The 11,481-nt window shown below is 42.5% G+C and overlaps 1 protein-coding gene across 1 annotated transcript in view; it reads left to right on the forward strand.

Annotated features, from left to right (window-relative positions):
* Positions 1-10,628, forward strand: part of tspan18b (tetraspanin 18b) — a 32,739-nt gene extending 22,111 nt beyond the window's left edge. The window contains exons 3-9 of the mRNA XM_018666441.2: positions 5,413-5,508; positions 6,621-6,815; positions 7,118-7,192; positions 7,734-7,832; positions 8,066-8,242; positions 8,945-9,028; positions 9,753-10,628. Of these exons, the coding sequence (XP_018521957.1) occupies positions 5,413-5,508; positions 6,621-6,815; positions 7,118-7,192; positions 7,734-7,832; positions 8,066-8,242; positions 8,945-9,028; positions 9,753-9,800 (774 nt within the window). The 3' untranslated portion in view covers positions 9,801-10,628. The remainder of the gene's footprint in view (positions 1-5,412; positions 5,509-6,620; positions 6,816-7,117; positions 7,193-7,733; positions 7,833-8,065; positions 8,243-8,944; positions 9,029-9,752) is intronic.
* Positions 10,629-11,481: the final 853 nt, after the last annotated feature.

Consider the following 11,481-nt stretch of genomic DNA (forward strand, 5'->3'; position numbering starts at 1 on the left):
CCACTCCTCATGACTCTGACATATCAAGAGGATTTTGGCTAAGATTGCGGGAACTTGCAGAAAAACCCACTAAAGAAAGAATAAGGAAAGAAGGCAGAACTAGTAGAAGTGCTGGGATATAATTCCCCGCTGTTGTCGTCACAGTAATTATTGAGCATTTAGTTTTGAATTGAGTTGTAACTCATTTTTGTGGAAAGCCCCAACGGCAATGTGTCATCCTCCAAAGCACCCCGTGGGAAAAGCCCGCGCTGAGTCCTAACAGGCAGCAGTGAAGAAGTGTTTATGTGTTCATTGTGCACTGCTACCACATGCCCTCACTACCAGACAACCAGCGGACTAAGAGCTAGGAACTCCAGGGGATCAATGCATCATTGACCATGTGCCTGGGCCTGGTATTGATCCAGCACCACACAGCCAGTTTGTATCTTCACTCAGCCAAATAGAGGTGCCGACACAATTAAGTGAGAATCTCTGCTTTGAGAGAGTGAGGATCACAGACACACACACACACACACACACACACACACACACACACACACACACACACATACACACACACACACACACACACACACACACTGTGTGTGTTCAATAGAAGCCAAAAATCTGGTCATCTCAATCACATGTTCTCTGCTTGAGTTAACCAAGAAGCTATCAATGCCCTTCCCCCTTCAATCTTTCTTATCTAAAGAGCTGGAGAATCAATTTCACTGTAGGAGTATGAGCAACTGTTAGCACTGAACCAACAGCTGGATGTGTGCCCAGTTGGGATGTCAAGAATGTGGCCTGCAGTGCTGTTTACAACACATGGTCAGTGTGTTTCTGACTGTGCATTTGTTCATTCTGGGAGTCTTCTCTAGTTAATCAGCCTGTTGTTCAGGAGTGTGTCAGCTGCCTGGTCAGAGGACTTCTGCCCTTGGGGATTCACACAATCTCATCTCAAGTGAATGGGTCAGAAGAGCGCCACTCACAGGCTTAGATAAGAACTGCTTTAGATTCACAGCACGTATTGGAACAATGGGCTGAAATGATAAATGGCTTTGCAAGGCAGAGTGAATTCATCAGTGACTGTCCGCTTTTTTGTGGTGAACTAGCAATGCCTGTAGTGTTTGGGTGCTGATAATGTTCACCAATTCTTTATATGCACTCTGAAAACTCATTAAGCTAAGCTTGCCTGAGGGCAGAGTATTTGTTTGTCTCCACCTGAGCATCCAACAAGCGTTAGGACCTTTGCAGCAAGCCTTGCAGTTTCCTGAACTTCCTACCCCGGCCGAGTTTGGATGCTCTGCTCTCTGTGTGCGCTACACCCACACACACTGTGAGCTAGGTTGCCTTTGAGCTCCTTTTCATAGACTTTCTCTCTGTGGTTGTTCCCTGTTGTCTGCAAGCTGTATGCCCTCTAAAACAGCATACAGTGCTATAGCTGTTTAGCATTCAGTACACTTCAAAGCTCCTCAGTGTGACAGCACAGCCCTGGGCTCATTCTCTCCTAATTGGAGGTTCATTAAGGGACATGGTGTGCCTCAGGGGAGCCTTGCTCACTGCCAGAGGAGCCTGTCTTTATTCGGATTTTGGGGTGTTTACTTGCTGCGGCTGATTTAGGAAGTCATGGAGAAATATGAAAATGGGTTTTTAATTGAGATAAAGGGTGATGCGGCATGTGTGTGGTCCCTTAGTGTCATTGTCAGAGGGTATTAGTGTGCTCCAGAGAGAGCTTTAGAGTGGCATACAGTGGATGGAAAAACCACACCTGCTCCAGCTGCATCAGGGAGTCGGGAGGATGATTTGCACTTTCCCTGGGGTTCAGTTACAGGTGATCATTTAGAGGGTCAATGACATTTAAAGGGGGTCAAGTTCCAACCCTTATAATCTCAACACGGTTTCAGTATTAATGATTATTTGCTATGCAGGCTCATGCTCAAGATTAAGTGAACTGGCTAGTTATGGGGGCGAGGAGGGTGGTGACAGTTTGGCGAGGAGCAGACACAGTGTCCTTGTCGTGCTGTTCGATTTGTCCGGGGCGTTGGCTAGTGGAGCAGGGGAATATGGACTCACTTCATTAATCGTTCCTAAAGTGTCAACTTCAAGGAGAACCACCCAAGGGTGTGCTATTTATATATGGAGCATTCTCTATGTGGGTCTATGTCTTCCTTATCTTTTAATTACAGTGAGTTGACATGACCATCACAGTTGATCGTGTAGATGTTGGCCAAACAGACCGCTGGTTTTCTGACTGAAGCATGAAAGAAAGCCCTGTAGCAATGTTTCAGAATTCCTCATTCTTATACTGAGAAAAATGTAGGTCAGATGGGTTTGCCCTCATTACAGGGCTCTGGCTTCTGTCGGCACTGTGAAGTTGATTTAGGATCATTTCTCATTTATCCACTATCAAACTCAACCATACTGGGCTACGCAGCCCAAAATGGGCTGTGGATCAGTCTTTGCTAAAAGTAAACAATGGGATTGTGTCACATTTCATGATGTCAGTAACAGGAGTCGCTGCACACATAGATAGAGCTGGCATTTACTGGATACCTCAGGGCAAAGACTGCCACTTAGATTGTCAGATTGAGGACATACATACAGTATTTCCTGCCAACAAACACATTGTCTGCAGTGATAGGGGTGCAGTATTCCCTGCTATGTTTGTCATGTTTGTTTATAATGAATGTTTTTTTGTTTTGTCTATACAAACACAGTGCCACACAGCTCCTTATCTTGGCACACTGCTAGCTTAGCAAAGCAGCTCACCTGAGGAGGATCTGCCTTTAATCTGGTAGTAATTTGTTGATGTTGTTGTAAGGCTGCAGCTCCTGGGGGTGTGAACCACATTTCCCTTGTCTACATAATGTACTCTGCAGAATATTCAGAGAGACTTAGTGGTCTGATCTCTGCAACTGGGCTGTGATCTATGAGGACCTGCGATCCCATGGGAGTCATGGGAAAGACCAGTTTGTTTACTCTGCACTTTCTCTGGGGTCTCTGTGGCAGTTTGATTTATACGATGCCTGTTTGCACCATAGGCTTTTTATTTGGAGCTTGGCTAGGTCCGAGTAGTCCACTTCATTCTTAAGCATCCAATGCATTTTAATGCATAAAAGAAAATTGGCTCCAGATCTGATAGTCAGCTTGACCCTGAGATGGGAGCGAAGAGCAAAAGGGTGAAGCTGGAAGAGAAATCAGACATTTTGTTTGGAGAATGAGATGTGAGCTGCACCCTGAGAATTTTTCCAGCCGACCCCCTTCCTCCCCTTCCTCCCCCTCCTTCGTTCCACCTCCTCATCCCCTGCTGCAATAAATACAGTTTGCACTCTTCATAGGGGCCCAGGACTAACACTGGAGAGCGGGAGTGATGAGAAAGGGTCCTTTCTGATGCTTCTCTGTGAGACTGTAATGTATGCAAATCTCAATTAAGACCTCCTCTGCCCTCATTAGGCCTTTCATTGGGGCTTAGGAAAGGGAGGGGTTAATTAAAACCCATCTTGGGCAATGAGGCTGTTGGTTGCTCTCAGAGTACCACTAGGAGGGTGATCAATACCTAAGCATATCATTATGATTTAGAGGAGGTGTTTAACCATAGCTCTAAATCAATTTCCCTGGGTCTAGGGAGGAAAGGAGGAGAGGAAAAAATAATAAGCCCTCAGGCTGGTGAGGGGAGGAAATGTTCTCATTTCATGTTAACTCGCTCCCACAGCAGACAAAGACTGCCTTCACATCTTTAGTATTGTTCAATTTTATTGTCACGGTAACTTAAACAAGCCCACAGTGAGATGAAAAAAAAGAGAAAAAAACACTGAAATTAAGAGCAGAATGAAAAATAAACCAGTTAAAGCATACAAAAATAAAAGTAGAGCAGACCAGGAAAAGATATAGGTTATGGCTTTCTTACTGGCACAGTTGTCTTCTTTCTGTATAAAATATGCAATGACCAGCCAAACAGCGCTTGTTTAAGACAGTGGTTTGGTGAGGCTATGGTTTATTTCACCTGAAAATGTGAATTTCTGAGTCGATTGTGTGCAGTAAGGGTGAAAGGGTCAAGGCTAAATCCCATTTGAGTGACTGCAGAGCCCCTTCAAAGACAGACAGGAATCAAAGCTGACGTCGATCATAACCCAGACTTCACCGCTGCCTCAGAGAAGCAGAAAGATGACCCAGAGGAGTCATCTGACAGCACATCAGGCAGTGGAAAGACTGCCTAAAGATTATGAGATTACAGCTGATGGACGTGCTGCAAAGTACAGACAAAAGAAGTGAAAGGAGGGCATTTTAACTTTTCTTTTTTTTTTCAATTTGGAGGTGGCAGTGTGTAGTTGCCTAGTTGTGTAAACCTATTTATAATTCCTCAGAGAAATCACTCTTTAATCCGCTTGTTACCCATCCTCTACTCTGGCTATCACTATGGGAGAGCAAATTAATAATCACAACTACAAAGCAAAGAGTGCCGGTTCATTTCTGCCAAATAATTAATTTTCTTCTTTCACCGAGACTGCAATTATAGCTGCCCCACAGATTGTTTCCACTTCAGTTTTTGCAGAATGTGTAGAGATGAATCCTTAGACAATTCCTAACCCCCCCGAGGGGAAAATCTTGTTCATTTGCAGCTTGGTAGGTTAAACAAGTGCCTCAATGAAGGCTTTGTGGTGCATCAGATATATATAGGTGTACAGGGTCATGGATATGTTGTCTCCTAATGCAGGAGAGGCGTTCTTCATTAACCAGGAGTGCTTCTAGGGTGGGCCTTCATCAGGGAAAGTGTGTTTATGTCAGATAGAGGGCGGCCTGATGGGAGCACAGGGCTCTTGCCTCTCATTACATTAAGAAGAAGAAGCTCCATAGTAAAGGCCATACATTGCCAGTTCATGCACATGGAGCTCTAGTCAGGACTCATATCCTTAAAATGTTCTGAGATAGACAGCCCCTCGAGTCACACTGAACCTGGAGACCCCATCTGTTCAGAGACAGGAAATGCTGATAGGGAATCAGGCTATCTGACTATGAAAGCGCATTTTAAGATTACATAAGTTGTCACGGTGTGTGGTAGGATGAGTTGTGTCACACTGAGTTGACATTGTGTGGCCCAAACTTGTACTTACTTAGGGATTGCTGAGAAACTATGGCTGGTACAGTGCGCCTGAGGAGATAATACAAGGATTTTCTGCTGAAATTGGACCAAATGAACTGACAGGCCACTATGTGTGTGTGTGTGTGTGTGTGTGTGTGTGTGTGTGTGTGTGTGTGTGTGTATTGTATGTTTGACTGGCAGAACTCATTAAAAATGTGAGCAGGTTTTTGCAGAGTATTATGTTCTAGGCAGTTTCATCTAAATGCCTATCCAGAGTGCGGGAAAATGGGAATACTGTGAGCATTTAGCAGGATTCATTAAGTGGCACATTTTATGTTGTTTTCTCTTAGGGGCAGGGAGAGGCTTCAGCACGGGGGACAACCATGGAGGGGGACTGTCTCAGCTGCATCAAGTACCTCATGTTTGTCTTCAATTTCCTCATCTTTGTAAGTATTTTTCATCTCTCTCTCAAAGACACTTAATTTAACTAACTCTGAAGTTGGTGTCAATCTAACAATTTAAGATGGGCTTCTGGCTGCCCCCTGCGCGATTGACTAATGGAGCCACATTTGCATTTCATTAGATGGAGGCAATCTTGATTCTATCAAATTCTCTTTTGATTAGATTTTAGTGTGCTGACACACATCTGAGGCACACTGCCATGTGGAGTTTGTGACTGGCACCTGAGTTTATCAGTCTTGATCAGACAATCAAGGGTAATCCTGTTAGTCTGAGCCTGTAAAGGGGGGGAGGGTCAGAGAAAGAAGGTTTGTCTCTTTTCCTGCTTTATTAAGCGCAACCAAACCATTTAGGGACTCTACTCAGATGTGGTTGTTCAAAGGCTGGGGTAATAATGCAACCACCAGAGCAAAGAGTGAACTTGGCTGTTAGCATTATCCAATAACAACCACTGTTTTTCACTGCCATTCTTTTTTTGTCTTTCTATGGCAATTTCACTCTCATGTACCGTAACAGCATTGTTCAAGCCCAATGAGCTTTCAAAATGGCTACCTCCTTTCCTCATACCACAGCCTCTGCCTCCAAGCTGATGTGGTTTTCATTTGCAGGTCTCTTTCCCTTTGACAGGAAGAAGGGGATTGTGGTAGAAGTGTGTGTGGCTCAGACCCCCCCGCCCCCAACCTCAATACCTTCTTTTCTTAATCACATGAGTCACCCCACAGTGGCTGCAGATAGGGTTTTACTGAAAGGGAGGATGGGAGAGGATGGAGACTGCAGTGCTATGCATTTCTTTAGCACATAAGGGGGGTTAGCTGAAGTACATATCTCCACCCATCCACCACACCAAGGCATTGTGGCTCTGTAGATACCCAGCCTTTTATCTCTCCCTCAACTCTCACCCCAACCATTCGGAGATTTGCATTACCAGCACGTTGTCCTTTGAAAAAGCACAAATTTATTTTCCATTATATGACATCTTGTTGAATGCTTTGCATGCCACTAGGGACACTGAGCTATCCTCTGAGTTCCCATTAATTTTTAAAATGCAGCCAATTTCTCTTCTGTCTAACTAGTGTCTTCTTTCCCTTTTCCTCATCAGCTAGGGGGCTCTTTCCTCCTGGGAGTGGGAGTGTGGGTACTGGTGGACCCCACAGGGTTCAGGGAAATTGTAGCAGCCAACCCCTTGTTATTCACCGGCGTCTACATCATCCTGGGCATGGGAGGCATGCTCTTTCTTCTGGGCTTTCTCGGCTGCTGTGGAGCTATCCGTGAAAACAAGTGCCTGCTCCTCTTGGTGAGTCGGGCTGACAAATTTGAAATGTAGTTCTGTTACTGATCTTGTTTGTGTGCATGTGTGTTGATTATTCTGTCTGTCAGTTTTTTGGACTGTCATGCTTGAAACAGAAAGCCTAAAGAGCAAAATGCCCCTCTATTTGCCTTCATGCCTCAAGCTTCATGCATAGTTAATGCTGAGTGAAGTGGGCACAGCCAGAATGTGATTTTTAGTGACTGACATGCACTTTTTCTGATACTCATCCACCTTTTCCTACTCTATCTCTCATTCTTTGCCCTTTTTCTTTTTTTGTTTCATTGCAGTTCTTCATGCTCATCCTCCTCATCTTCTTAGCAGAGCTGGCTGCTGCCATCCTGGCCTTCATATTCCGGGAACATGTAAGTTGCCTCTGTATTCTCTCCACCTTTGATCACCGGTGCTCAGTAGGGCTGGGTGTCAGATTTAATACTAAGATGTGTCTATAGCACTGAGCATCAAAGTGCTAAAGTCTGGCGTTTGTTGCTTGCTTGAATTCATACAACTTATTCTTGGACCACATAGTTTCTGATTAAAATCATAATCTTTTTTATTTAGGCATCATACCTATTAACTTCAGCAACTTTAAGAGTACTCCACAGAACTGTATTCTGATAACATTGTCAGACTGACGATGGACCATTTTAAAAAAGAGCTGATGCAGTAGAACAGTCCTCTTTTTTATTCTCTTTCCAAAACCTGGCATTTACATTATCCAACTTGGCTTCATACATTTTTTTCACATATGCAGTAGTACTCTCCAAGACCTGTAAACAGACTTTGATGTGTATAATCGGTGCAGATGCCCAGCCTTTTCTGTCCAGCTATGTTCTTTGATTGAAAAAAAACAGATATTATCTTTGTGGCAATGCTAACCTGTGCTCTTTCTGGCTGCTGCTTTAGCTGACCAGAGAGTACTTCACCAAGGAGCTGAAGAGACATTATCAGGGCTACAACAACACTGACGTCTTCACCTCCACATGGAATGCCATCATGACTACAGTAAGGCCACAGCACACATGGCAAAGAGCTCAAATACCGTAGCTTTTACCAACTCATCAAGTCCAGTTTGCAGCCTGGCGTCCGGGGGATATATTTTATAGATAAAATCCCAGACATTTAGGTCAATCTTCATGCTGGATTGTTGTACTCACACGGTGGAACACAGGCCAGTGCACAAATAGGCACTCTGTAATAAGGGTCTCTTCTCCTATTCTCTCCTCTCCTCCCTTCAGTTTGACTGCTGTGGGGTGAACAGCCCAGAGGATTTTAAGGACAGCCTGTTCAGGCTGATCAACCAAAATCATATGGTGCCAGAAGCCTGCTGCCAGCGTGCCAGTCAGACCGGGGATGTGGCCTATATCAGCCAGGAGCAGTGCTTATCAGGCAGTATGATGTACCGCAATAATAAGGTAACTTCTGACATCTACTGTGTCAACCTCTCTTCCTCTCTCTCTCTCCCTCCTTCCAAACCACCTCCAGGCTTAATTAGAGCTGGAGACAGTTGAGGGATGACATTCAGGGACTAGCTGACACCTCCATGGCTGATTAGTGCTTTTTTATGTTTTGAGTGTCATGGGAGACCATCTTACTATGTGGTAGAGTGTGGAGACACCAGTGTATGTATGCATCGGAGCATGCGTGCCCATGTTTTTGTGTACATGTGGGTAAATTTTTTTGTGGAGCATACATGTGTGCAAAAATAGAGAATAATAAGCATATGAATATGTGAAAATTAGCTGTGCTAGACAGTTACGCATGTGCACGCCCACGCCCACGTCCCTAGCTCCAAGAGTGTAAAGAAAGCCTAGTGAAATGTAATTACGGGTGAAAGCTGATAGGACGAGGTTTTACCGCACTCTCCACCTGTTGGTTTCAAGCCACTAGAACAATGAGAAATATCCACAATGTGTGTCTCTGTCTGTTCATTCACACAAAGAACCCTCATTAAAAGACAGTGAGGCTAGAGGCTCTGCTTCCCACTCATTCAGCCAGGCCTTTGTTCAAAGCCTCAGTCAGTTAAAGCTGTGATGTTACTTTAATTGTCTCTGTAAATCTGCAAGTTTATAGCCCATTGATTCTCTGCTGAGCTCCGCGTCTTTGTGTTTCCACAGGGCTGCTACTCTGCAGTAGTTGACTACTTTGAACTGTACATCTATGTGGCTGGAGCACTCGCCATTGTGGTGCTGACCATTGAGGTATGAAGGTTTTTCATTTTAGTCAAATCATCACATGTGCTGTTTTTCCTCTGCCTCTCCAGTAATTTGGATGTTCATTTCAGAAATGGGGATTTCTGCAGTAAGCTAAAGATATTTGCCCTCATATGTCTAGTGTTATTTGAAAGCTTTTTGTATGGCAAGATCTCCACCTAGTGGTGAGACCTGCAGGAAGACAGAAGAAAGGAACCTCTACTGCACTGTGTTATCTCACATTATGTGAGACAGAAATTCTATCCAATATGCTGTATATTGCTTTATTTTCTTAATCTAAATTATTTCCAGTAATGCAATACAAAACAAATGTGTATATATTCACTATACATACATGTATGGCTACAGATACAGATGTGAGGTAGTGCTAGTCCCCACCTTATGCTCTACAAGTCTTTCATAGAGGTCATCCTGGAATTAAATGAGGCATTCAATGTTGTATTGACCCATCAGCATTTTTTTTATTTCTTTTTAGATGCAGATGCAACAGAACTAATTTTAAAGTCATTTGTTTTGTAATTTTTTTTGAGAAGGCAATTTATCATATGTGAAAAATGTGGTCACTGAATGTACATTTTGTCAAAGCAATGACATATTATCCACAATAGAGTGGGAGTAGTACACTGCTGCTCTAGTGTCCGGTGTCATAATTTTGTAAAAGCAATTTGTGTCTTTGTGTACTTATAATTTATTTGTCTTTTTTTTCCTGCAGCTTTTTGCCATGGTCTTTGCGATGTGTCTCTTCAGGGGAATCCAGTAGAGCTGCTCCATCTGTGAACTTTTTTTTTTAAGAAAAAAAAAAGGGATTTCAGGAGATAAGAATAAAACGGACACTTGTAAATTTGTTGATTTTTTTTTTTTTCTATTGGCCAATAGGTAGAAAAACAAACTTACAAACTCTTGTACTTCACAGCTGGACTTTTGAGGTACTGGGTGGCAAAAAAAATTACAAAACATACAAACACACAAACCATAGAGAAAAATGGGAGATCAGAGACAAAACTGATGTAAAAAGATTTGTGTGTAAAGTGGAAACAGTAGTTTGTGGACCAGGTCTAGCACAGACTGGGTGTAAAGTGGACCGGGCATGAGGACCAGGTGAAGCCTGAGCAGAAGGCACTGCACTGACTTTTGGATGAAGAATATTTATATTAAGTAAAGTTGGCTTAACTGTAAAAAATGTGTTTTATGTACACTTTGGCTGTTACCCTTTCCCCTTACATACTGTATACTGTAACACACTCCCTCCCTCCACATGCCTTTTTTACAGCCACTCTTCTCTTTAATGCTGTATTATATAAGCTCTGTGTGTATGTGTGTGTGTGTGGGAGCATGTGTGTGTGTTTGAGTGTGTGTACATACTGAATGCTCTTTCTGAATGTGTTTGAGCTAGTTTGTGAGCATGTGAGCCTGTGGTTCTTCATGACCCCTTCCCAAGCTTGAAAGCCCACTTCTGATACTTTTTCTAATCGTATGGTGATGTTTATTGCAGTAGTGGTTATATGTGGTTTTAGGTGGTGAAATGTATGTGTATGCATTTGTATTAGATTCTTGAAAAGTCAATGACATAAATGGCATTCTAAATGACCGTCCCTGTGTTTTTCTTCTTGTCATTTCATCATTTAATTTCTACAAGATATTTATAGTTTAATAAGAAAGACAGTGGCCTTGCTTAATTTTCTGAAAACATTTTTTTTTCATCAGCTTCCACGATAAAATCAATTTTCTAGTTAAATTGTAAACACAAGATATTTGTCAGAAATGACACATTTTCTGTATGGGTGATTTATCTCTTTCACTATCAAATGATTCTTCTCGGCTACACCTTTTTGACATTTGTCAAGTATTGTGTTTCAAGTATTGAAACATGGTCTCATTTATTGATGAACCAAAAAACCACATTCAGCTTATAGTGTTATTGTAGTAATGAGATTGATTTGACCTTGAATGCTTTAGTGTATTGATTTTTTCTTGCAAGAAAATTTATTGTGTAGTGTGAACAATACATAGTAAGAATTAAAAAGGCAAGGTATAAGCAGATTGTTTCAAAACTGCATGTGGAAATTTAGCCATTCCAGAAACTGCAGCAAATGACAATAAGACACAGCAAAGAAAAATTAATGAAAGTGAATCAAAGAGGGAGCATTAAACATAATGATAGGCAACAGGTAGTGTTAAAACAGCACCAAGAATAAAAATGAATAGCACCATTTGTGACATTTGCTTGAACATTAGTATAACACACTGAAAAAAGAACACTGGGACATTTGTGCCTTGTTAAAGAAGAAGAGAAAATCCAGTAAGTAAAAAGTAATTATAGATCCGTGTCTATACCAACTCTTGCCCTCATCGTTTTCCTCACAACACTGGCACACCATTAACAACACTTTTTTGGTGGTGGCAGTTTACTGTGATTGTCAGGTTGTGACTGATTGCCATTA

This window comes from Lates calcarifer, linkage group LG10, assembly GCF_001640805.2.
Source record: "Lates calcarifer isolate ASB-BC8 linkage group LG10, TLL_Latcal_v3, whole genome shotgun sequence".
Classification (NCBI taxonomy): domain Eukaryota; kingdom Metazoa; phylum Chordata; class Actinopteri; family Centropomidae; genus Lates; species Lates calcarifer.